Genomic DNA, 26,989 nt, shown 5'->3' with positions numbered 1-26,989 from the left:
CAGTGACTCCCAGCACCCGCTTTCCATCTGTTTCCACCACCAACCAGGCTGACCCTTCCCTGGCCATGGTCTGGTCTAGAAAGCAGGGTGTAGGCACCGAGAGCAGTACAGACTGATCAGGCTGGAGAGCCGGCTCGCTGGTTAAGAGTACTCCTCCTGAGGATTTGAGTTCAGTTCCCAGCACTCACGCCACACAGCTCAGGACTGCCTGTAACTCCAGCTCCAGGGTATCCAACGCCTCTGCTCCCCCCACCCCACCCCCGTGACCTCTGACCTCTGGCATTCCAGCACATACATCCACACGCAGACATGCCATTAAAAATAAAAATTTAAAAACCCAAACAACTAGAATTTAAAAAACAACAAGAAAGAACTCAACAGAATTGACACGGACCGCACCATAGAAAGAGGGTTCTCCCAGGCAGAGGGAATTTGCTGTTGGGTGCAACCGTGGTCTGAATAGAGTAAGACCCTTCCCAGGGCACCACAGAGCGCAGCTTGGGGACCCATGGTCACCACGATGGAGGAGGGAGGGGCAGAAATGGTATTTGCACTGCCTCCAACACAAACTCAAGCAGACTTAACTACGTGTTATGCTGTCCCCCAAGGGACTTGCCTTTGGTCACTGGGGCCTCGGTGAAAAGGACAAGGACTTCTCTTTGTCCTCCCTGTAATCTGTCAGGAAAGATGTAAGGAGGGTAAGGGTGGCCCAGCTGGGGGGAGGAGAAGCAACCTCGCAGACACCAGGTTGGGGTGGGTAGGGGGGCTCTCATAATTTTGCTACAAATATAGCCTGGGAACCTCATTCCACATTTCCAAGAGTTTAATGTCACTCTGTGTAGCCAACTCCAGAGTCAGGCTCACAAGGCTGTGTTCTTACCCACCAGCCTAGCCAGTCACCTCTCCCAAGAGTCCCCTGTGCTTCCGTGTGTCCAGGACACGGCACACAGCCACACCCACATGCCAGGGAGGCTCAGCCCCCTCCTGCCTGTCTTTCGCGGACACCTCCCACAGTACACACGCAGCTCCTGTCCCTCACACAGGGTTCTCTCTCTGCTTAGAGCACAGCTCTCTGTTCAGCACCGCTCCTCGGCCTGACTGGGCCCCTCTCCGTCGGTCCATGCCCGCCCCTCTGGGTCAAGCTCTGTCCTCTCTGGCCTTGCTAGTAAGTTTGCCTACCGTCGGCCCCACGCACGTGGGGCTCAGAGACACAGAGCGGGGCCCCACCCAGCCTGACACGCCACAGTTAATAAAAGGAGCCAGGCACACAAATGGCTGAGCATCTCTAAGTCTAGTTCTGCTGGGCTCTGGCGCCAAGTCCTCGGAGCCCCTACCCCAGCTGTTTTTGTGGCCACCGTGCAGTGACTCACGGTCAGGCCACCGAGGCTAACCACAGCACAACGGTCCCAGACAAAGGCATCTTGCGGCATTTGACCTCTGAGGGAAGTGGTGGGCAGTCGGGGAGGCGTGTAGTTCCTCTTTGGTCTGGAACATATTTTGTTACTTAAAGGCCAGAAGTGAACTACCTGGGGTGGCTAGGCCCCTTTTTTCCTTTTTTTTTTCTTTGTCTTTTCTTTGCTTAGCCTTGTAGCACAATGTTAAATACAAACCAGCCTCCTACCTCAGTGTCCCCACTGAGTGTCCCCACTGCCTGCCGAGCGGCAGGGATGGCCAGGAAACATGAAGTTCCCAGCTCTAAGCCTTTGCTGAGTCCTCAAGGGGCAGAGCAGCCCCCTCGGCCCTCTGCGAGGACAGCCCTGCTGCTCTGTCCCTGCCGGATGCTGGAACAGGGAAGACGAGGCCAGGGACTTCCTGGGCAGCCTGAGGTTGTAGCTAAGGCACACTGCACACCACCCCTCAAGGATGGCAGCTAGGGGTACGGGGGGGGGGGGGGGGAGGGACACACAGAGAGCTCAGTATTAACGAGAGAGCCTGAAGACAGAACACCTGCTGAAGCTAATGCACTGTCATTCTGTCACAGTGAACCACTTAGGAGGGAGGTGACTCCTCTAGGATTTGTTTCAAAGCCATCTGAGATGAGAAGGTTGGGGGGAGGGTTATAGAGGGTACAGTGAGGTAAATCTGGAACCGTGTGAACTGGGATAATGACGTGACTTAGGCTTTGGGGCTCTCAAACACTTTGGGGTACTGCAAGGCTGGGGTGTCTCCTATATGTGGTGCACCCACTAGCTATGTAAGTGCTACATAGGCAGGTATAGTGGTTCCCCCACCCTCCGGAATAAACCCTGTGGTCTGAAGTGGGAGCTGTATGGTGAGGGCTACCGGTGGGGTAGAGATTCCCCAGCCTACCTCAGAGTCAACGGGACAGCTCCTCTTGCTGTTGTTGTTATTGAGGTTTTCCTGGTCGAGCAAACTTGTATCGAGCTGGGTGGAGGCCCGCCTCCACCTCCCTGTCCTTGGGCCGCCATCTTTCTCCAGTTCCTCCACCTGAGGCAGGGAACCACTACGGGCTTTGGGGCTCCCAAACTCCAGCTTCCTCTTCACATCCTTTTCACACGGCCTGGCACCTTCCTGGGGATGCCGAGTCAGCTTGTGCACCTCCATGGGCGGAGCCTCACCCTCTAACAGAGCATCCCTCTCCACATCTTCTAAATGGACCAGGCCGCCCGCATCATCATGGTGGGGGAGGAGGAGGGGGTCCGAGAGCCTTCGGAAACAACAGGGGAGAGAGGGTGCTCCCGGGGCCAGGCTTCTCGGGAGCTCAGAGTGGGTGGTATCATCCAGACAGGGCAGCCGAGTGTCCAGGGCACCGCCGTCCAAGGTTTCTGGCAAGAACTCACTGGGCTCTGCCACTGGGTCATCTGCCGGCTGCTGGCGCCATAGTTTGTTATGCCGCTGTTTGCTGTGGGGAGAAAGGGCAGGAGGTGAAGCAGACCCCCTCTGTTCACTCAAGAGCATCCTTTCTGGACCAGGCAGTAACAATGTGGCAGAGGTAGTTTTGACTGGAGGTCGCTCCCCCTCAACCCCCACCTTCCTGTTTGTGCTCATCTTATTGTGTGAATCTAGTCACACCCCTGAGGGCTCTGACTCTCATTTATATGAACCCGTGTGAGAGTAACAACCTTTTCACACACCTACAGTGGTGAGAAAACTCAGGGGTCAAATTCCATACTATATATTTGATCACATTTACCCCAGCTTCGCCACCCCAATTTGTGTCTTTTAAAACAGTCTGCTGAGTCTAGTTTATGCTGCCGTCACTCAAGGCTGTAGGCCATGCCAGAGCATGGGGCGACCCACCAGGAGCCTTCCTCCAGAAGCATCAGCTGGCAGTGGCTGTCAAGTTAGGGTCAGGGGGCTGGCACTGCTTTTATAACATGTTTGAAGGTACAAGCCATGAATAAAAAAGAGAGAAAGGACTTTACAAGGACAGAAGTAATCAAGATTGCCTCCACCTCTCAAGGGCTCTGGAGTAAAATCAACACTGTGGGCTGCGCAGGCTGAGACAGGAGTGACCACGGCAGTGCCCACTGAAAAGGGCCACTGCTCTTCAGCCCAGGGGCTCACCCACGGTGCAGTGGGTTGCCCCATGTACTCCCTCCACTGACTGCAATCCCGGTTCACACCATGCTGCTGTGGACCTCCAGGAGACCCTCGGCCAGGCTGCAGTGGGGGGGGGGGAAGGCATCAGGTGGTCAGGCAACTTTCACTTTAGTTCCCTAGGCTAAGCAAGAGCACCTACTTTACCTTCTCCTCCAGCTGCCTGGAGACCCGACAGACACTCGGGAACAATGTAACAGCCCAGAGATGGCTACAGTGGCTCTTGCAGCCTGTCCAACCCGGTAGGAGCACTCCTGCTTCCTGAAACTTGCCCTAGGAGCTGAAGGACTCCGTCTCTGGATATCTTCCAACGCTACTCAGAAATAATCCAGGTGGCTACTTGTGCACACAGGATGTGGAGCTGCGAGAAAGTGAGTCCTCGGATAGTGGCATCTGTCCCAGCAGCATGGGACCTCCGGCGGACCCTTACCGCCCCATGGGCTGCTGCAACAAGTGCTTTCTCTTGTGGCAGTCAACACATGCGGGTGTCAACCTCTCCCCTGCCACACCTGAAGTCACTGTGTGACAGGAGACAAGTTAATCCTTCAGCACTGCCTCCCTCTGTTCACGCTTAAAACAAGAGGCTGAATTTTACTGTGAGGCAGGGAGCAGAGTTAGCAGCCGCATGTGTGAACTTACTGGATGTCAGCGTGCAAAGGCCCTGTGGTGATTGCCTGTGCATCCACGCAGAGCCACGCCAGTTTTTAAGTTGCAGTCGAGTGTGCCATCTTGACCACTTCCATCTACACAGCCTGGCAGCACAATTCCATGGCATCGCCATCTCTGTAACTGTTCAGAATGAGCACTACCCACTATCCTCTCTGTCCCTTCCCTGGTCTCTGGCCACCAAGATCACATCTCATCTCTAGGGACCTCATGCAAGCATGGGGCCACACGGTTTCTTCTGAGAGCTCCTAAGTTTGCCTGGAATGTACTACACGTCAGAATTGTCCTTTTATGGGGGAGGGGAGGGGAATCTTGATTTAAGGCAGAGGCTAGCCTTGTACCTCTGGGTCCAGCAACTTTCTAGCTTTAGCTCCCTAAGCAGCCTTGCCCACAATCAGGAGCTCCTTCATCCAGCCGCCTTCCTCCGGTGGACAGAGGAAGACTCCATATGCTCTCCCTGTTTGCTGATCTGTGCATCCACCAACAGACTGGAGGACGTCTTCTGCCTTGGTGCTACTGTGAAAAACACCACCATCAATACAAACAACCTGTGACCCCATCACTTCTAACTTCCGGTGTACATGAAGGACCACCAGCATCTGAGGCCTGGTGTCAAATCCTTAACTTAGTACATGGAATTGGAGCCGGGCAGTGGCTCCAGCTTAATCCCAGCACTTGGGAGGCAGAGGCAGGAAGATTCCTGAGTTCAAGGCCAACCTGGTCTACAGAGTGAGTTCCTGGACAGCCAGGGCTACACAGAGAAACCCTGTCTCTAAAAAACAAACAAAATAAATAGATAAATAAATAAAATTTTAAAAGAAGCTGGAACTGGCTCGTGGGAGATTGCCGGGCTCATCTGCGATGAACAGACCAGCAGCCTCTTCAGCCTCACTTAGGAAATGGATACGCTCAAGCCCACACCACACCACACCACACCACACACCAGGACATGCCTCAGATGAGCAGTTAAGTGCCTTCCCTGGCCCAGTGAGACAAGCTTTCTACATGTGCCAACAAAATCAAAACGGATCCCTCCTGGAAACCACTAATCAGAGCCCAAACAATAGTTGTTTTTTACAAGCCGGCTCCCGGGAGGCCAGCTGCCAGCGGTGGAAGCTTCTCCTGCCAGGCCTGCCAGCTTCTCCTGCCAGCTTCTCCTGCCAGCTTCTCCTGCCAGCCTGCGTCTAGGTGCTCGCTTACCTTGCATCCAGGATGCCTTCGTACTCCGACAGCTGCCTCATAAAGCCTGCGTTGGGCCGAGTGATGCTGCGTTTCTGCTTCACATAGTTATACGCTTTCTCCAGGGGCCAGCCGAACTCCTTCATGGCGTACGCGATGACGGTGGACGCGGACCGGCTAACGCCCATCTTGCAATGGACCAGGCACTTGGAATGATTCCTTCTGCGGGGATTTTGGGGGTGGAGACTGAGAGCAAGGATTAATGGTCCCGCCCCCATTATCTCGAAGCTCAGACCCTACTCCTCAGTCTTCATGTTTATGGGAGATCTAACACACCTTCTAAAGGAATAATCTTTGCTGTGAGATCAACTTGCTCACAAACAGGAAAACAGAGGAATCTGGCCCAGCTTTCCAATGCCTGCTTCAAAGCGGAATCTCCTCTGCTGCCAGCCCGGGCAGCACCTGGGCATTTCATGGGAGTTCTAAAAAAGCCACTCAGCTTCCACAGCAGATGGAGGCCCTGAATGGTCAGAAACGGAACCTGGGCCATCAAGGCAGAAAAAAACAAAAACCCACTGCGCCCCAGGGAGAGAGTGAGAGCCGGGAGGGCGCGTAGGGATGGCAGCGGTCTGGCCGAGAGAGTGGAGCCAGGGGAAGATGGAGCAGACCTGCTGCTTGTAGAAGGCTGGGCTGGCCCAGGCACAGCTGATTTCGAGATACACCAGGAACAGTGACCCTCTCCTTTGCTGGGAAGGCGAGGGCGTGCCAGGCTGGCAGAGGCTGCAGCCTGGAGGCTAGGGCGGGGCCCAGCAGGCTCCAGCTTCTTACACCAGGCTTACAATTCCACACCCCCAACCCCTGCACTACCCCCACTCCGGTAGAGGCGCCCTAGTCTTTCCTGCCTTCTAAACCCACAGGCAAGGAGTCTGCGCTGGGAAAGCAAGAAAAAGAGTTTGCTAAGGACACACCTTATAGTGTTGACTGGGAGGTTCCTAAGTAAGAGGGTTTTCCACAGCACGGGAGTGGGAGCTGGCGGTGGAGGGGTCTTTGCTTTGAGCAAAATACGACAACTGCTCCACAGGAGAGTAAGGAGGGCCCAGGGCTTCGAGACACAGAGATGGCCCTATCTTGAGACGGCCCTGTGCTAGGCACACAGGAGCAAGGAACTACCCAGGAGAGGGTGCAGCCTGCATTCCTTGGGGAACTGCCCAAGAGCTCTGAGACCAGCATTTACCGGCCCTTTCAGGAGAGAGCTCTCCAGTGGCATTTGGGTATTGAAGCCTGGCTGGCATCTGTACTGATGATGACCACTGGATCCAATGTTACACTCAGGGTCAGGGAGAAGAGGCTATGAGGGCACCCTGGGAAGAAGGCCCGTACTTGCCCACTTCGGTGCCTGGTGTCCTGTAGCTAAAACAAAGGTCCACCAGACAGTCCCACCTCCGGGACAGTACGCCCCTGTATCCAGGACTGCCTCCCCTGAGATCCTGTCTGCCTGCTTCCACAGCGGGTTAGCTTCCTTATCTGGCCCGCCCCTCGTTCCTCCCGAGGCCGCCTTCCCACGCACTTACTTTGCTTTGTTTATGAAGTGATAAGCTTCATTCCAGTGGGCAAGGAGGTCCGTGGTCTCCTCGTCGTATACTCGGATGTTATGGTATGCAAACAAGCCAGGGAAGAAATTGTCTATTTCTCTAGTGACATTTAAAATGTAGTCAACGCTGGAAAGAAACAAAGGGCTGAGGGTGTCAGAATGAGGAACAGGAGAAAGAAAGTAACAAAGATCCTCGGAAAATGGTCAGAGGACATCCACCCGCAGGCATGCCTTGGTGGTGAGGGGCTTATTTATTTATTTATTTATTTGCTTAACAGTCATTTTTGTGTGAGTTTTCTTCATAGGACAAGAATGTATTACTCAAAAATAACGCATGTCATATCAAAAACCCCTTTACCTAATGCTACATTCAAGACCAGCTTGGGCAAGACACTTCCCTAAAAAAAAAAAAAAAAACAAAAACAAAAATAAAACAAGGACTGGAGAGATGGCTCAGTGGTTAAGAGCACTGACTGCTCTTCCAGAGGTCCTGAGTTCAAATCCCAGCAACCACATGGTGGCTCACAACCATCCATAATGGGATCTGATGCCCTCTTCTGGGTGTCTGAAGACAGCTACAGTGTACTTACATATAATAATAATATGTAATATAATAATAAATAAATCTTAAAAAAAAACATTAAACAAAACCTCCAGTTTTAAAATGGTTAAAAAACAGAATGCCTTCTGTAACTCTTACCCTGTAGGAGAGCATCTGCTCACCCAGCCGCCACAGCCCTCCGCCCTTAACCAGTACACTCATTTCCTGAAAACCAAAAAACCCTGGTAGCTGGAAAGGGTCTCGAATAGGTTTCACTGTAAATAACAACGTCTCACGAGAGCTCCCAGCTCCCTGGCATATTTATTCCCAGTAAGACGAAAGTGTGAGGTCTGACTGCACACTGGACGGGCACTCTGCTGGGGAAACACCTCTGACCGGAAGTTCTAAGCAAGTATTTTAAGCCCTCTTTAGTCTCAGTTTTCACCTGCAGTGGGTCCAAGAAGGCCACATCGCAGAACAGTGCTTTTTGTGACCGCTTCCTTGAAGGGCCTGGTTTAAAGGTTCACTCCTGCTACTGGGAATTTCTCAGAGACAGGCAGGCTCCTGCCCAGCAGTGACTGTTCAGTCATGAGATTCCCACCAGGCACCAAAGCATTACCAGTGGTGGCCAGGTTCTCAGGGTTGCTGACATGATAAAAGGCCAACAGAGATGTGTGTGCATCCGTGCTAGTGTTTGTTGCAGTCAGTCTCCAACAGTGCTTCCCAGCAGTTGTGCTGCGGAGTGGGGCTGTGGGAAGGAGCTCAGAGCCTGCCCAGAGCCTGCCCAGGGCCAGGCTGTCCTCCCTGTGACCAAGCTGCTCCCGGACCCCACAATCACCCAAGACTCCAGGAAGGATCTAGAAACCACGGATGACTATGTGTAGTACTCTGAAGCACACAAGCCCCTCCGGTCACTGCAGAGACTGGTCTGAGGTAGTGAGCTGGGCAGGCCAAGGCAGTGGGCACCTGTGCCACCCAGAGAGATGTAAAGAGGGGAGCAGACTCACCCTGAGCCCTGCAGCTCCTCCAGATTGGATGCATTCCACTCGGAGCCCTGGGGACAGATCATACAGAGCCCTGTGAGTGGATACGCTCCAGTCCCAGAACTACAGAGAACCTGCCCGTGGGGCCTCAGCCTAGAGCAGAAAGAAGGATGGAGAAGAACCAGGCGAGGGAGAAGGAGGGGTCTAAGCAGGTTCCTGAGGTCCTTGGGCATCACTGAGGCTGACAGAGGAAACAGCCTTGCTGCTCCTCACTTCATGAAAGCTTGCTTCTTGTCCCCGAGTCCTTAGTCTGCCGTGGGCACACTAAGGATGACCTCCTCACCATTAGTTACAGAGGGAACTCTGGCTCCCTTTTGGTATTATTTTTAAAAGTTCCTACCCTCTGACCCAGTAATTCTGAGTTATAAACAGTTCTCCCACAGAGATAACTGAGGCTCATATAGAGCCTTAAGAACACAGGATGGGCAGTTAGGGCTGTTTGTAGGAAAAACAGTGGGAACCAGTAACATAAATGACAACAGATCCTGATGGCAGGCACTTCAAAATAAACCATCCCACTACACAGAAGGCAGAGGCAGGAGGATTGCCGTGATCTTGAGATTCAAGGCCAGCCCCAGGAGTACATAGTAAGACTTGTTTTAAAAGAAAACAAACCAAATATAATCATCACAGTGGTACAAGGAGGGGAGACACCCAAGAAAAAACAAAAACAACAAAGAGAGAGAGAGAGAGAGAGAGAGAGAGAGGGAGAGAGGGAGAGAGAGAGAGAAAGTTTTCTCAGGAGCAATATAGGCACTGCCTCCTCTTTCTGTACAGGCATCAGGCAAACCCAGTGCCAGGGCCCGGGTTCCAATCCTAGCCCTACAAGAAACTGAATAAAGGACAAACTAACAGCAAAACGCTGCAGACTCCCTGCAGAGCCCAGGAATATTTTTTCTCCTTTAAAATGAATTGTTTCCAACTGTCTAGAGCATGAATGACTGGATACATTGATACACTGTATCATTAGAAACCCTGCTATTCCTAGTCACAGACACAGAAGGGAAGCACAAACAGCGGCCACCATGATCTTGAGAATGCAGCCACCTCAGTCCTGGCGAGGCTCGAGTTAGTTATGGACGGTAACTGTGGTCACATAAGGCCTGTCTCTGCATCAGTCTCCTTGCTGACTTCCTCTCCTGAGCTTCCCAGGTCCTCTGGGGCTCAGGGTTTGACCATCACGAAAATTTTGTGAGCTGGACTTTCACATCTCAGGGGCAGCCTCGAGCATAAAATTCCTTTAACATCACTCATGGAAAGAAGGCACAGGCACCCAGCCTCCCAGACTCCACCAGCTCCACGAAGGCGGTGGGTGAGTCTCTTGGCCGTGACTGCCACCTAGTGGACAGGGTGGAGGGCGGCGCCTTTTCACTGTTCTCAGGGAAGAGGCCAGCCAGTACACCCTCTGCCTTTCAAGTTATTCAAACCCAGATGCTCACATCTCAGTGGATATAGCATGAGACCTGTACATGCAGAGAGAGTCGCATATAAACAAGGACATAAAAATATATGCATTTAATGCTCAGGAGGCTGAGGTAGAAGAGCACAAACTCTGGGCTAGCCTGAGCAGTGAGCTTCTGCTCAAAACCCACTTAAAGCCCACACATACGTACATGTATATATGTGTGTATACATATGTACATCATATATATATGTATATTTATGTGTGTATATATGTGTATATGTGTGTGTGTACACACATACACACACACACACATTTATTAAAGCTGAAGTGTCCCCTCAATGGCTAATGTCATTTTCCTTCAACTCCCATAAAGAGACACTTCTACCCACAGTTACCGTCCATAGCCAGGCGTACAGAAACTGCACTTGCCAGCTCCAGAGTTTACCTCACTTAGTCATCCTAATCACTCCACGAAGGGCGGGGACGGTGGTAGGGGTGGTGGTGGGGTGGGCGGATGGGACAGGGAAGGTGAGGTGGTGGAGCAGGAACCTGGCCTTGCTGGGTCTGACTTTCAATTCGAATCTCCTCGCTAATTTTAGCAACCTGCTTGCCTTTGAAAACCGGCCGGTTGCCTTCTATGGAGATTTACCGCCTGAAGACACTGAGCACAGGAGACACGGTGGGAATGGGGTGCACCCTTCAGTGGGCCCGGCTACCCGTGTTTCTGGGCATGGCCTCATCTGGGTTGTATGTGTCTGTGAGCACGGTCCCCAAACCAAGTCCCAAAATTAGGTCCCCAAACCAGGTCCCAGCAGAGCTGGGCTTCTTACAAGATATAGATGGTCGAAGATGAGGGAGGGCTTGTCCATCTGGCCCAAGATGAGCAGCATCTCGTTATCGATGAATTCCTTGAACTCTTTCAGGTTGCAATTCATTTGCTTCTCCAGCTCATTTCGGATCTGTGGGCGGGGCAGACCCTATTAAGGGATTTGTGGAACTGGGCGGTGGTGGTGCACGCCTGTAATCCCAGCACTCTGGGAGGCAGGGGCAAGCGGATTTCTGAGTTCGAGGCCAGCCTGGTCTACAGAATGAGCTCCAGGACAGCCAGGGCTACACAGAGAAACCCTGTCTTGAAAAAACCAAATCCAACCTCTCCTCCCCCCCCCCCCCAAAAAAAGGGATTTGTGGGCGGGACAGAGCAGGAGTGATGTGGAACGGAACCTATCAGAAGTGATTTGTGGGCGGGACAGAGCAGGAGTGATGTGGAACGGAACCTATCAGAAGTGAGCTGCTCAAACAGAAGCCTACCTCTGCACAGGCATGAAGCCACTGTGGACGGTGACTGTCTACAAGTGTGAGTTTGTCCTCCATCTTTTGCCCAGGGTAATGCGTTTAGACACAGGTAGCACATCTGTGCGGGCTGTGGGCATTTACTCACTCCGTCTCCAACTTAACCCAACTGGAGGAAGCCCATGGCCCTCAACGAGGAAATCTGGTTTTTCCTAAGGTTTTTTTGTTTTGTTTTGTTTCTATTGAATTTAAAACACACGTTTACAATTAAGTACCACATAATCCGCAGTGAGAGGGCAAAGTTGCTTTCTCTTAGGAAAAAGTACCACAGCGTGATTTTTTTTTTTAAGTACTAACCAGTGAAAGGCTGAGGTAGGTAGAGGTTTGAGATTGAGGTTAGCCTGGCCGGGTGGGGTCGGGTGGGTCACAAGGTGAGTTCCAGGCCAGTATGAGTTATATAGGAAGACCCTGACTCGAAAATACCCAAAACTAGCAAATAAATAAATAAATGGGCACTTCACACGTGTTACCTGCCACGCTCCCAGCCCCAATTAAATATATAAATACATATAAAACTTCAAACGATTTTTTAAAAAGACTTTTGTTTTATAAGACAGGGTCTCACAATGTAGCCCTGGCTGGCCTGAACTCAATATGTTGATAAAGATAGCCTTCAACTCAGAGAACGTCTGTCTTGGTCCTGGGATTAAAGGTGGGCCCCTCTTCTAGATTTGTTTGATCCTTGGGTCTACATGTATGGCAGTGCACCATGTGCCTGCAATGCCTGAAGAGGCCAGAAGAGGGCGCAAGATCTCCTGGAGAAGATGTTATGGAGGGCTGTGAGCTACCATGCGGGCACAGGGTATGGTACTCAGATGATCTGGAGGCGATCTTTCCAGCTCCCACAACAACAACAACAAATTATTATTATTGTTGTTGTTGTTATTGTTATTATTGCTGCTGCTGCTGTAATGGAAGAGGAAAAACTGACCAAGGAGAAGCTTAAAAGGCACAGGAGAAGCCTGAGATTTACATCTCCAGTATAGCACAAGGCCGAGGGAACACAGAAATGCAGGAAAGAACTCAGAAGACTTGAGGTTCCTCGGAGGAAGCCAAGCAGTTTCTACAGCTGTTCACAGGGCTCAGAGAGGGCTGGCAATCTGCCATAGTCTCCGGAATCAGACTAAAATCCAACTCTAAGCATGGGCCCTCCACAGACTTATGGGCTAAGGGGGAAGGTTGGGGAAACAGGGAGGAAAGGGGGGACGGTTAGGAGGCGGAGTGGGAGAGGGGAGGTGCCTTACTTCCTTAGAAGTCACATTTTCAAGGTCCTGGCTCATCATGATGCTTCGGAGTTTGGCTTTAATCAGACGCTCAGTTCTTTCCCCCTCGGTTGGCCTAGGAGGAAAATGTACAGGAAGCTGCTATACATTTATACATCTATATACAAATCTTTTACACATGTGCGCGGACACACACACACACACACACACCTCTTTTAGGGCAGTGGTTCTCAACCTGTGGGTCACGACCCCTTTAGGAGAGTGGTGTCAAACGACTGTTTTACAGGGGTCGCCTAAGACCATCCGAAAACACAGATATTCTGATTCATAACAGTAGCAAAATTACAGTTATGAGGTAGACACAAAAATAATTTCGTGGCTAGGGGTCATCACAACACGAAGAACTAACAGTAAGTAATAAAGGGCCACAGCATCAGGAAGGCTGAGAACCTCTGGCCCACAGGCAGGTTCAGTCAGGTTAAACCTGTTCTGGGAAGGGGTTCTCGGTCAAGGGGCTCCAGGGAGGCAGGACCCCGAGAGGACAGATGGACCAGCGCGGGAGGGAGGAGCCTCTGCACGTACTTGTCCACGAACAGCGCGGGGGAGTCGGGCCTCGTGGACTCCAGGTCCTGCATGGCGTTCCATTCGTTGATGCAGCTCTGCTCGGAGCTGATGCAGCTCTCATAGTAGGTGGCCCAGATGAGCGCCACGCCCCCCGGGAAGTAGTTATGCCTCCGAGCCACTTCGCAGGCCTTGTGAAGCACTTGTAGGGCAGACCTGGGGGGCAAGGGGGAGGAGAGAGGAACTCAGGATGGGGCGGGGCAGGGACGCAAGGGGGCGCAAGGGGGCTCGGGTTCTGCAGCTCACAGAGGCTGCTCCCGTTACCAGCGGGGGAACAGGCAATCCAGAAAGGACTCTCCTTGGAGGCTGTGCTCACGAGGTGTGAGGGCCACACAGCAGCTCGCTAGAACTGTCATCTCCCAGAGGCAGTATCAATTAAGCTCGCAAGCAGATAGGATATCCTTCCCCATTTCAAAAGGAATAAACAGACGCCAGCAGCAGACCCCATCCCGCAGCCCCTAACTCTTCCAAGCTGGTTAGGTCACATTCCAGCAACCAGCTCTGAAAACGTCAGGTCTGCAGGCAGGGCTGTACTGCAGGCATCTAATGGAAGGGAAGGTCTTTAAGGAACAGCAGGGGCTTCCGAATGCACTTTGGATCTGCCTCTCAGTGTGTAACATCTGGGGGGCGGGGCGCGGGAGAGCCTCTTATTTCCTTGGACAATAACTAAAGGCTGAGAATTTCTCAGGGAATGGGCCGCCGAGCGAGGTATGGCAAAGCCAGGAAAGGCCCCGAAGGGAGGTGAGCTGAGCGCTCCTAGGGTGTCGCGCAGACGCAGCAAGCAGCCCCACTGTCCATAATTCTAGCTGTCCCACCATCTCGGCAGGATAAGGAAACAAACTTGAGCCAAATGTTCATTAAATTCAGTTCTGATTCCTAAGAATTAAAAAAAAGGGGGAGGGTTTGGCAAAACCAACCGCCACAAATGATAATAATTAATAATGATAGTAACGACTTGGCTAACGAGAAAGTCACAGCGATTTTCCAAGGAAACACTGGGGGGCACCTGAGGGTCAGAACGAGGACTTCCTTAGCCCCGCCCTCCTCTAATGGCCGGGAAGTGAGCACATCCAGGAGACTGCACACAGCACTAGTCAGGTAGCTTGTGAGAGAGCTCCCCGGGCAGGAGGAGTTGTTGGAAACGCTCCTGTTCATCATAGGCTCATCTTCTCCAGCTTGACATTTCTCCGGGTTTATTCCACTCCTCTGTTCTCCTACATGAACTGCCTTTGACACTGTGGCGTGACACTGGGCCTACACACCTGTTTAGTTACACCTACACTGAGTGTGTCTCCAGGCTGGACACGCCCAAGAGAGAACTGTAAGAAATGGCCAGGGCCTGGAGAGATGGCTTAGCAGTTAAAAGCACTGATTGTTCTTCCTAAGGTCCTGAGTTCAAAGCCCAGCAACCACATGGTGGCTCACAACCATCTGTAATGGGATCTGACGCCCTCTGCTGGTGTGTCTGAAGACAGCAATGGTGGTGTACTCATGCATAAAATAAATATTTGGAAAAAAAAAAAGAAAGCACAGACTCTTCTGGGGCCAGCGGGGTGAAGGAGGGACTTCCTGTTGGGATGATGGGAATGTTCTATCAGTGGACAAGAGGGTTAGCTGCACGGACGGCCCTGAATCAAACGCCTCCAAACAGCTAAGGTGGCTACTTAGGTTATGGGACATTTGCTTCTGAACACACTCACGTGCACAATAAGATTCCAAATACAAATTTTTTGTTTTTGTTTTTTGAGACAGGGTTTCTCTGTGTAGCTCTGGCTATCTTGGATCTCACTCTGTAGACCAGGCTGGACTTGAACTCACAGAGACTCACCTGCCTCTGCCTCCTAAGTGCCGGCATTAAAGATGTGCATAACTGCTGCCCAGCTACAACTGCCTTTTCTATTCATTCTGTCAAGTAGAAAATACCCCCCCCGAAGGGTTCAAAGCCCCCCAAGCACACTTACCACATGGCCTGGACAGACACTGGCTTGAATATGTGCATCCTGCCCGCCGTGCTCACACTGAACCCGCTGAGGACGGAAAACGGGAGAGACAAGTGACAACTCAAGCTTTCGGTCACTTCAGACTCTTGGTGCAGTCCCACCCCAGACCCCGGACCAGCATGCCTCCTGCTGCCCCACAAGGGCTAAAGCAGACCGGTACCCGGAGCCCAGCTGTCTGCCAGCTGAATCCTTGGTACCCCACAAGTGAAGTACCCTGCAGTGTCTTCCTCACCTGTGCACTCTGGGTCACAGCCCTCTTCCCGGAGGGGGGGACAGGGGGCCCTGAATGAGTACTCAATACAGAGGGTGTAGGAAGGAGGTTGTGACCTGCCATTATGGGCGCTAGGAACCAAACCCACATCTTCTGCACGAGCAGCCAGTGCTCTGAGCTCTGAGCCATCTCTCCAGCCCCCCCCAAAAGAATCTTTCAAAGTGTGTCCATTACCCGTCCCCGTCAAGGTGGATCTTGGTGTCGCTCCAGAGTCGGAGAACCATTCCTATCGTGCAGCTTTTGCTAAGTGGGGAAGAGAAGACATACTTCAGAGTCTGTGGTTGCCATGTGCAGGCGGGGCTTCCCCCTGTCTCCACACTAGCAGGTCCAGGCTACAACCTGCTGGCCTGGCACCGGCTGTGGGGGCTGTGGCAGGGAGGGGCTCTCAGCCTGTCTGGGAACTGTGCACTCACGGTTGGATTCTAGAGGAGACAGGCCTGGGGTGGCTGGAACTCCGCAACTACAGCTCTTGGGGTACTGGGACCAGCGGCTGATCTCAGCGCCCCTCCCCCCGCTGCAGTCGGGTGACCTGGTAGAGCAGCACACCCAACTGTGACAGCCCATACCAGGCTTTTGTCCAGGGTAACAGGAGATGGGAGGTCCCCACAGCTCCACTGCTCACTCAAGACTTCTGTCTGTCTGTCTGTCTGTCTGCCTGCCTGCCTGCCTCTCAGTCTGGTCTACCTTTTGTGCTGCTGCCACTTCACAAACTAGTTGAACCCGGTTCTGTTTTGCCCATCCTAACGGTGAACCGGTGAACCGACATACACTGGTGCCACTGTAACAGAGCGTTATCGGAGGGTCTCTCAGATCGTGATGAAACTCTTGATTCATTTAAGAACTGCAGTAATTATGCCTCAGCAACACCACAGCCCTCAGGAATTCCGAGCTTCTATCTTTGCCATGTGGTTTACAGGCTCTGGGCGCAGGGGTGGTTGTGGGGGAGGGTAGGAGGTCGAAGGGGGTTAATGTTACTCCCTCCTATGCCCAGATGACTCCCGCTCCAGAGATACTGCCTACCTTGTGCTATCCTGCCTTTCTTTTCTTGTTTGTATTTTTGTGTTTTTGTTTTTGTTTTTTTCGAGACAGGGTTTCTCTGTGTAGCCCTGGCTGTCCTGGAACTCACTCTGTAGACCAGGCTGGCCTCGAACTCAGAAATCCGCCTGCCTTTGCCTCCCAAGTGCTGGGATTACTCTTGTTTTTTTTTTTTTTGTTTTTTTTTTTTGTTTGTTTTGTTTTTTGTTGTTTTTGAGACAGGGTTTCTCTGTGTAGCCCTGGGTGTCCTGGAACTCACTCTGAGGACCAGGCTGGTCTCAAATTCAGAAATCCGCCTGCCTCTGCCTCTGAAGTGCTGCGATTACAGGCGTGCACCACCACTGCCTGGCTCAACAGACTTTCTTCACAGTCCCCACATGTTCCCTCTCTGGGAATTCATAAGAATATTTTCTGGGCGGGTCAACACTTACTAACGCCCCCAAACCCAAAATCTCATGGGCAAAATTTAGGAAAACAGAGACTCCCTATGTTGCTGTGGAGTCCCAGGGAGAATCAGAGCCTGGTGCTCAAGGGTCGTGAAGGCCAGTTCTGCCCTGATCCACCCCTCCCTGATGAGATACCCCACCCACCCCCACACCCCGTGATAACATGCGTCCTGGTTGCTTCCATGCCCACGGCAGAAAAGTTAGCCGATTACTCGCCGATCTCTTGATCTTCCTATTTTTCTTAAATTTTACTTTAATTGCTCCCTTATATGTATAGCTGTTTTGTCTGCACACCAGCAGAGGGCGTCGGATCCCACGGGACTTCTGTTGTAGGCACAGCCGTGCACTGGGAATTGAACTCGGGGCCTCTGGACCAGCAGCCATTGCTCTAACCTACAACTGCCCTGGGGTTGGCTCTGCAGCCAGGCTGTGGCTGTAGCTCAGGGGCTCCATAGGGAGGGAGAGAGACACTGGCCTGAGTGTAGAACTCGCAGCAGAGGCGAGATGACCAGAGGGAGAGAGGGACCCAGGGACCAAAGCTAGCATGCCGAGGGGTGGACGTATCAAAGTGGGCGGGAACAAGGGCAGAAGCCCAGAGAGTTCGGCGGGAAGCATTAACCTAGGTGCAAACGAACATGACCTTCTCTGGTGCTGCACACAAGAGCACACAGGACAAGTCTCCGAGTGAGTGAACAAGTGAGGGACGCACAGGAGAACTGCAAACACTAGGAGAGACCAGGTGTTCTCCAGCACTGTTGCCTCCAGTCACAAGAAGCCACTCTTAGACTCCGCCCCTGTGCCACAGAACAGAGTGTCACGGTGGCAGCCAGGTTTCAGTAGTGAGAACTCCCTGGGGAGAGCCAGGACACGGGGCACCTGGGATTCCATCTGTTCCTCCCTCCTTTGGCTGCACACGATCGTCTACACAAGCCAATGCTGACTGCAAGGGGACTCCATGACACAGCCCAGGACAAACCCAGTGACAGAACTGTACTCTGCTCTGTAACACAACAGTGGTGACCACAGGAGACCTTACTCCTATGACACTTCTATGGTGAGGATCAAAAAGAGGGTACAGAGTGCTGGAGAGATGGTTCAGTGCTTAACAGAACTGACTGCTCTTCTGAAGGTCCTGAGTTCAAATCCCAGCAACTACATGGTGGCTCACAATCATCTGTAATGGTATCTGATGCCCTCTTCGGGTGTGTCTGAAGACAGCATACAAAAAAGAAAAGAGGGTACAGGCTACAGGAGACAGTCCCCCTACACCCACACACACCCTGTTTAGGACTAGAATAAGCTATCCAAACCACCTCCATATGGTGAGAAAAATTCCTGTCCCAGGAAGATTCCTACAGAGATGGGCCATCATCTGAAAATCTGTATTGACACGTAAAACATTAACGCCTTAGCCAGGGCATAGAGGCAAGTGCCTGTACGTGGAAGTGCTGAAGCAGGCAGAATCCTGAGTTATGCGTGCATGTATGTAAGTGCGTACTCACACATGCACTTCAAAAAGATGGCACCTCCCACTTCTGAGAGCCCCCTCAAGGCGGTGCCTCAACAGTGTGCCACACCCCCACCGAGGTACCTTAATAGCATACCTCCCTCCCGCAGGTCCGCAGCCCTTCTGAGTACACCAGCTGCTCTTTCAGACCGCTCCCCAGCCCACAAAGCCTCTGACTCAGCTCCTCCCTTCCTTGTGCCACAGCAAACTTTCTCACCATGCCAGGGGGCAGGGGAAGAGGAGTCACCAAATGAATTCATCCACCACTCACATCCATCAGCCAAGTCTTGGTCACCAGCCTGTGACACAGCAGCTTACTCACAGGGAAACCCAGTGCAGTCACATGATCTCCGGATTGGTCTTCTTGCTACTGACTCCACCCTGCACACCTGCCGCCCTGCACACCTGTGACCTCACCGCGCTACCTACTAGACCTTAAAACCCACATTGGTACCACCCACCTGCCTGTACTACTATCACAGAAGCCTGACGTGTGTCACTGCTAAGCCTCCTGGCGGTGACACAATCCTCTTGAGCATGCGCTGTGGCATCTGTGCTGACCTGGGGCCTGGCCTGTGGCCTCCTACACTGGGTCTGAGGAAAACCCATCTGCTTACTGATGAGTAATTGAGGGTAAAGGGTGGAGACTAGATAGGGTCTGCAACAACTTCCCACACTCTGCTCACACCATGCCATGGTAGGTAGGGTCACGGTGGAATGTGCTTGACCTCCGAGCTTAGGGAACCAACCGCAAGCCTTAAAGCTTTCACACAAGGACCTGTCCAGCCGGGTGGTGCTGGCGCACGCCTTTAATCCCAGCACTTGGGAGGCAGAGAGGCAGGCGGATTTCTGAGTTCGAAACCAGTCTGGTCTACAGAGTGAGTTCCAGGATAGCCAGGGCTACACAGAGAAACCCTGTCTCCAAAAAATCCATATATATATATATATAAAACCTGTCCAAAACAAACAGCAGGGGGGGGGCGTGGTGGTGATGGTCTTGGTGGTATCTCATACCTTTAATGCCAGCACTTGGGAGGCAGGGGCAGGGGTGTCTCTGTGTGCAGCCTGGTCCATAGAGTGGGTCCCAAGGCTACCATGGCTACACAGAGAAACACTGTCTTGGAAACAAACAAAAACCAAAACACTCAAACAACCAAACAAAACCTCTAAAACAGGCAGTCAGTCCATAGAAGCTCGCCACCATACAGGTGCCTCATGGCCCACGAGACACATCCTCCCACACGGGCTGTCTGACTGGGGGTGGGGGCGGGGTGTCCTCCTGGCTGACTCTAGCATGTCTGTCCTTCAGTGCTCACTGTTGGATCACACACTTTGGGAAACATTCCTGTGCAGGATGCCTTTGCAACTGTGAGGGACCCCACAAATCTCTTCAGGTCTAGAAGCTGGGTCCCCAAATCTGCACCATTTGAGGGGTGGTGTATTTATGAGCTGAGACCTGGTGGGAGATGGCTCCAGGTCCCACCCTCAGAAGGGACGAATGCTGGCTGGCTGAGCCTAGCTCCCTCTGCTTCCTGTTCCACCGTGTGATCTCTTCCGCACACGCCCCCGCCGCTGTCATGGCATCCACGTGGCCAGAGAGAGGCCTCACAGTAGCTTTGCAGGCCTCTGAAACAGCGGGCCAGATAAACAGCTTTCCTTTATAAACTACCCAAGTATTTTGGTATGGCAACAGAAGGCGGTCACGTGCTTCCTCTTCTGAGGCTCGGAGCGCTCTGCATTCTCCAGCTGGCTCACAGCACAGGAAACTATGGGCTGGGAGGACGTGCCCTATCCCCAGAGCCTCGGTACTTCCCCAAGCCCCACGCCCTCTTCTGTAAGGACTCACCGCAGGACACCAAGAAAAAAAAAAAAAAAACCTTTGGCTAACAGTGACACAGTTGCTCTGACGGGAACCGCCATCCCGGAGACTCACCTCTCCTTACTGGAAAAGTCAACTCCCAGCAAGATGTTCTCCTCGGTGTCCTGGCGCCCGCTGGTGTACACCACAACCATGTAGCGGACGCGGTCAGTCCAGACGCTCTCTAGGCGCACGGCCTGCAAACGGAGGTCATCTCACTAGTTTGTTCCCTTCCTCTGTCCCCCAAACCAAGAACAAGGGGTTTTTTTTTGTTGTTGTTTTTTGGCTGAGACCAAGGGTTTTAATTCTTGATCCCCCACCCCCAAATCAGGGAAGAAATGAAGGCCAAGTGCTTGTGAGGAGGAGCAGAGAGAGTGTGTGTGTGCCTGACGCTCAGGGCCAGCCAACTGTGTGCAGTGGGGGCACAGGTGGAATGGAGTTCAGGCTCCCTTCACAGTTAGCAGAGGTGCTGCGGAGACCTGACACACGTCTCTTCTGGCCCTTCGGAGAGCTAGGCATAGACTCAACAGTGTCACGCATCCCACTGACGCATCTAACACCGAGCAGCACTCCGGTGCCCTGGCTTTGGTCAACAGTGAGAGAAGGCATCGCCATAAGAGAAGGTTCCTGCTGCACTGGAAGCCACGCCCCACTCGACGCCACGCCCCACTCGACGCCACGCCCCACTCGACGCCACGCCCCACTCGACGCCACGCCCCACTCGACGCCACGCCCCACTCGACGCCACGCCCCACTCGACGCCACGCCCTCGGCTCTCACCAGCTTGATTCTGTCTTCACAGCGCAGGAGGTTGATCATCACTTGGAGGTGTTGAGGCAGGTCACCTGAGGGGTGGACAAGGAGTGGTTTAAGCATCTACTCACCTCTTTCCTTAGAAAAACCAAACCAAACGCACCATGGAAGGCTGATTCCAACCGCCTGGGTGATACAGTGGTCCTTTCAACAAAGACTTCGGGAAATGCGGGCCCCAGGAACATGTTAGCTATCACACTGGAGCAAACATTCCTTGGCAAGGTGGGGAGGCAGAAACTACAGGCTGCAGGGAGGCATAGGCCACGGGCTGAATTGCGAGGAAAAGCACTGAGTGCATTTGTCCTCTTCAAACTCCTGGTTGGGCGTTTCCCACACCAGCCAGATTCTGCACCTGGGGAGTGTATGTGGGGGCCTGGGGGAAATCTACCTGACCACAGACAACAGCTGTGTGCTGGGTGGCCAGAGAAACTACCTGAGGAAAAAACAATCTATTGTTACCTTTTCATAAGAAGGAAATTACTGATGTGTTCTCTTTGTCCTTCATTGCTAAGAAAAGTAAAAAGATAGTAATCTAAAGCAGCAATCCTCCTGCCACAGCTTCCCGGGGTCTAGGATTGTGGCTGCATACCACCATTCCCAGCCAGAAAGTCATTTAACACTTAAAAAAAATGTGCACATATGTGGTGTGGGTATGTGTATGTTTATGTGTCGTTGCCTGCAGAGTCCAGAAGAGGGCGTGGGATCTCCTGGAACTGGAGTTTCCCAACAAAGATACTGAAAACTGAACTTGGGTCCTCTGCAAAAGCAGTGTGCACTCTTAACCACTGGGCTTTCTCTCTCCAGACCAGTCCCACTCCCCTTCTTTGGATAGAGTTTATATAGCCCAGACTAGTTTCGAACTCATCACCCTCTCAGGGTGGGGCTTGAGCTCCTCTGGGAGGCGCCCCTGGCGTCTGGAGCGTGTTCAGGAGCAGGGAGCAAGCTCGCTGGAGACTGGCAGGGTATCTAGCTGCGGTACAGTGTTGCCAAAAAGCAGGATGTAGGAGCCCAGTTCTGCCTGCGTGCCCTCTGAGGAAAGGCTCCCTGTGACGATGCTTACCAGGCTGAAGCTGTGACTAATAACTCAGTAAAACTCCCCTTCTCAACAGTGTCCAGTGCTCAAAGGAACTCACTTATCCTTTTTCTTTTGATTCCCCCACAAGAGCTGAAGGTATGGCTCCTCCCTGCAGCGATTGCCTAGTATGTATAAGGCCTTCCGTTCCGTGCCCAGCACTGCAAAAACCCGAGACAAAGTAACAGCCGGAGACAAAGTAACAACCCGACCTGAAACACCCTCTACACCCAGGCTGGGAACCCTGGAAGGATAGAGCTGCGTACAGAAGCAAATGCCCCAGAGAACTACAAGTACCGTGCCTGCTGCAAAAGCACGTTGTCCTTTTAAGGTACGGAGGTGTGACGCTGCATCAGGAGGGGACAACTTATGGTAAGTGTTCTTCCCCCAGTAAACAAGATCCCCAAAACACAGACAAAAGAGCCGCAGAACACGACGGCCTCCCTCTCTGGCTGAATCTGACCCAATCCCACAGAATTAACCTCTGGCCACTCTCCACAGTGGCGAGGGAGGCGACAGGAAGAGGGAACACAGTGAAGTCTTTTGCAAGTCATCTCAGGCCAGCCAGAGACCACTTTCCTGGATGTGTACATTCAACCAGACCAGCTCAGTTCGGATACAAAGTAGCTTCTTCATACTTGCAGGCCTCGCTCACTCACATCAGGCACACATTTCACAGGAGGCTACAGCCGCCAGCAGATATAGAAATGCTCCGCTGCTTAGCTTTATCATGCTAGAAGTCATATCCATCGCCCCCAGAAAGGCTGGCATGTGCTGTGTGCCTGTGTGGACCTGTCTGTGAAAGCCAGAGGACAAGCTTGGCTGACCAAGAGACTTTCACCTTTTGTACGAGACACTGGCCTGGAGCATCATTAGCTAGGTTAGCTGGCCAGCGAGAGCTCAGGATCCACCCATCTCCACCCCGGGGTGACAGACATGCACAGCCACACCTGGCCTTTTCTGTGTGGGTCCTTGGAATCCAAACTCAGATCCTACTCTTGAAGGAAGTGCTACTTACATCAACTGTGCTCCCAGAGCTTTGATAACTGTTTTCTTTTTATTTTGTTGCTTTGCTTTTGAAGCAGGGGCTCGATGAGTAGCCTCAGGCTGCCCTTGAACTCCCTGGTTTCCAGCCCCAGATTTGTAGGGCTGGGATTACAGGTGTGAGCCACCAGGCCTGGCCACAGGCATAATTACCAATTTCCATATTATCTGAGGCCGGGATGCCTGCTGCTAAAATTAGAAAACCGAGGTTTCATGTCAAAAATGTAGCAGAGGAAGGCCTTGTAGGGCATCAGTGGGAGGAGTGGTCCTTGGTCAGGTAAAGGCTCAATAGAGGCCCAACAAAGGGAAACCAAGGGGGGGGAGGTGGGAGTGTGTCGGGTGGAGGGGCATATACGTGGAGGCAGGGGGTGGGAGGAGGGGTTGGGGGTCTTTGGGGAGGGGGGGAAATTGGGGAAGATTTTACTATTGGCAATGTAAATGAAGACGATATTCAATAAAAATAAAACCTTAAAACCTAAAAAAAAGAAAAAATAAATATTATGTGGAGCAGAATAAATTGTGCAGCATGTTTTGCTTAATTTTAAAAGAGAAAAAAAAAAGAAGTTGCAGAACCAAGGCTGGCTCCAAAGCAAGGATTTTGTTTGTTTGTTTTTAACAGAATGGTGTCACTAAGTAACATCGGTATCCTAAAATATATACGATGTAGCGTAAGCTGGCCTTGAACACATGATGCTCCATGCACCCCACCTCCTAGTGTTGGGCTCACAGACTGACTTCTAGCCTGCTTCAAATCAAATGTTTCCACACACCACGATGCCTCCTTGTGCAGGACGAGGGCTTTCTTAGAGGACGACAGACGTAAATCTTGGTTGCTGGGATTAGCAGTGTAAACACAGGCTGAGCTCTGGCGCACTAGAGTCAGGAACGACAAGGTGTGAAGTTACACCTCGGCACTCAGACCTAAGATGAAGCTGGGTGAGCAGAGGTCAAGGGGAAAATTATCACAGGGTGAGGAAATGTCCAGTTGTTTCCTGAACCTCACTGGCTCTTCTGAAAGGCAGAGGGGCCTCCTGACCGTGTGGATATGCAGACCCCAACAGCTTCCCTCAGAAGAACCCCGGAGGCCATGACGTGCTACAGAGAGCCCCTCGTGCTAGGCGCCTCTCAGTTCCCCTTTCAGTCTGCCCTCATTTCTGGAGTCTAGCAGCCTGAGAAGACCAGCCTTGGAAGTTGGCAGGCACTGTTACCCATTTGGTTTCCGACCTACATTATTATTCAATCTGACCCCAGGTTTACAGAAGCCAGGCTGGCTCCAAAGCAAGGATTTTGTCTGTTTGTTTTGACCTCTGACCTCTCAGAGGCTAGCCTTGCTCAGGCTTGGTCTGATCTCCCCTCTGGCCTTTCCAACAGGCAGCCATTATAGGATAAAGACATCCTGTCAGATGAGCCCTTGGCCGTGACATCACCCCACTGATGCTCAGGTGAGGTACCAAGAACCTGGAGGCTGTCTTTGAAGTGACAGCTTATAGCCATGATGCATGCTGGTCCCTCCGTCCAAACCTCTCCATCAGCAGAGACATTTAGTCAACTGACAGAGAACACACGGGGAGTCTTTTTACCCCAACAGCTGGGCTGCTCATTACAAACCCACAATGCACTGCTTCCCTGGCCCTAAGACCCAGCAAATGAGTTCCCACCCACTGAGGCACAGAAAAGGTCCCATGAATGCTTCCATAGTCACCTGCATGCTTGTGAGGGTGCTGGAGACTCCGCTGGCCCTGGGGGCTGTTTCCCTGCTGTAGGAAGAGGGCAGCTCCTTTCACCATGAAAAAGCTCTCACTCAAGCTGGGAAGAACAAAGCCAGAACACAGTTAGAGCAGACATGGAGAAACACAACGGCGTGGCGCATGCCACGCCAGAGGGAACACTTAGAGTGGACGGATGACGGACCGCACGCAATGGGATGAACACACAGGCAACGGGATTAAATAGTACAGCCGCTGCCGCAGTGCTCAGGAGCTCAGGATGCTACAACCCCTGTCCCCAACCTAGTTCAGGTGCGCAGCCCCAGGCCAACAGCTCCTTCCTGCACAATCAAGACGGGGCTCTTGGTGTAACCTGAGACCCTTGTCCCAGCAGAAGGCGGTGACTCACTCTGAACTTGCACTCTCTGGTCTTTGCTTCTGACCCTCTCCTCCCACCTGCTGCCTCCCTGACACTTGCAGCCCTGTCACTGCTTCCTGGTGCAGACTCTGGAAGGCACACACAGATGGCCTCCCAGGGTGTCTGCATCCTTAGAACACCACCTGAGGGCTGGGGCTGGGCGGAGCCATAACCGTCCTCAGTCGGGATGCCCTGTCCACTACGTCTGCGAGCAATCTCAAGCTCACCCATACAGAATTTGTCAGCAGGATGAGTTTCCAGCCTTTGTTATTTTAACTAACAAAAAAAAAATTCATACTCAGCCTGTGACTTAAGAAGTCAGAACGAGAGGCAGGCCTATGGTTCCCATTGCTCTCAAGGCTAGCCTGAGCAAATGGGGTAAAAAAGGAGATCTGGGGACAGATAGCTCAGTGGTAGAGAGCATGTGTTTGATATACAAAAGACCCTAGGATCAATCCCTAGGGTCACAGACAGGCAGTCAGACAGACACACACACACATAGGCAAACAGATACACACACAGAGAGAAAGAGGCAGGCAGACAGACAAATATACACACACATATACACACTCAGAGACAGCAGACAGACAGACACACACATATAGGCAGACAGATACATACACATATATACACTTAGAGATAGGTAGACAGATATACACACACACAGACAGAGAGACAGACAGACAGATACACACAGAGACGGAGACACACACACAGACAGGCAGACAGATACACACAGGCAGGCAAGCAGGCTGACAGACAGATACACACACACACACACAGCAACAACAAAAAAACATTCTTCCAACTCTTCACTTATAATTTAGTTAAGAATTTTGCCCCCTTTCAGGGCTGGAGAAACAGTTCGATGGTTCAGAGCCCTGGCTGCTCTTCCAGAGGACTCCGGTTCAGTTTCCAGTTCCCACCTACAGGCTCACAACCGTCTGTAACTCCAGTTTCAGATCTGACCTCTGAGGGTACAGCATGCAATCCTTAACACAGGCAAGATATCCGCATACACAAGATTTTAAAAATTAACATCTTAAAAAAGAATCCTTCAGCTTGTACAGCCATCCAGACTTCCTTCCGAAAGAGGAGAAGCTTCAGCTTTCCACTGTCACCGAGCACTCAAAACCCGGAACGGATTCACAGGACACAGCACAGGGCAGACAACATCCTGTAACTACCTTCTCTCAGCTTCTTAGCAGGTTCCAGACTTTCCAAGCTGAACACATATCAACTTTATGATTTTGAGAGAAACATAAAACGCATACTCTAACACCCATGTTAGCTTTTACCGGTCCTGTGAGAGGACCTGTTTAAATTACTGAGCTATGAGATACTGCAAGTAAAAGGCGAACTTGGATGACCTGAAGGGTAAAACATTTTAGGAAAACAGTACCTTTCAAGAACCTTGGAACTAAAAAGATTCATTCCTAGAGAGATGGATGATATTACCTGCAGTTTGAAAAGGCAAACTCATCTTTGATAAACCCAATGTCAGTGATGAAACATGATCATTTAGAATCAAAGGCCCCTGGAGCAGCCTCTCAGACAACTTGGCTTCTGTGCTGGTGGATCCACAGTAAAATCTGAAGTTCCCGGCTAAGTTCCCATGGTAAGGGGCTGGAGAGATGGC

The 26,989-nt window shown here is 52.0% G+C and overlaps 1 protein-coding gene across 3 annotated transcripts in view; it reads right to left on the bottom strand.

The window, feature by feature from the left end:
- Ssh1 (slingshot protein phosphatase 1) overlaps positions 1-26,989 on the bottom strand; it is a 54,456-nt gene that overhangs the window by 6,659 nt on the left and 20,808 nt on the right. For 2 of the 3 annotated variants that reach the window (XM_052169143.1, XM_052169142.1), the window contains 12 exons: positions 24,929-25,032; positions 21,078-21,142; positions 20,373-20,494; positions 15,626-15,694; positions 15,142-15,207; positions 13,142-13,336; positions 12,581-12,674; positions 10,817-10,945; positions 8,546-8,592; positions 6,978-7,124; positions 5,428-5,628; positions 2,311-2,863 (listed from right to left, as the gene is read on the bottom strand). In XM_052169143.1, the coding sequence (XP_052025103.1) occupies positions 2,311-2,863; positions 5,428-5,628; positions 6,978-7,124; positions 8,546-8,592; positions 10,817-10,945; positions 12,581-12,674; positions 13,142-13,336; positions 15,142-15,207; positions 15,626-15,694; positions 20,373-20,494; positions 21,078-21,142; positions 24,929-25,032 (1,792 nt within the window). The remainder of the gene's footprint in view (positions 1-2,310; positions 2,864-5,427; positions 5,629-6,977; positions 7,125-8,545; positions 8,593-10,816; positions 10,946-12,580; positions 12,675-13,141; positions 13,337-15,141; positions 15,208-15,625; positions 15,695-20,372; positions 20,495-21,077; positions 21,143-24,928; positions 25,033-26,989) is intronic. The other variant, XM_052169144.1, reaches the window with a different exon arrangement.

This window comes from Apodemus sylvaticus, chromosome 22 (genome assembly GCF_947179515.1).
Source record: "Apodemus sylvaticus chromosome 22, mApoSyl1.1, whole genome shotgun sequence".
Taxonomy (NCBI): domain Eukaryota; kingdom Metazoa; phylum Chordata; class Mammalia; order Rodentia; family Muridae; genus Apodemus; species Apodemus sylvaticus.
Note: the sequence above shows the minus strand (reverse complement) of the source record. Positions and strands in the feature narration are given on the sequence as shown.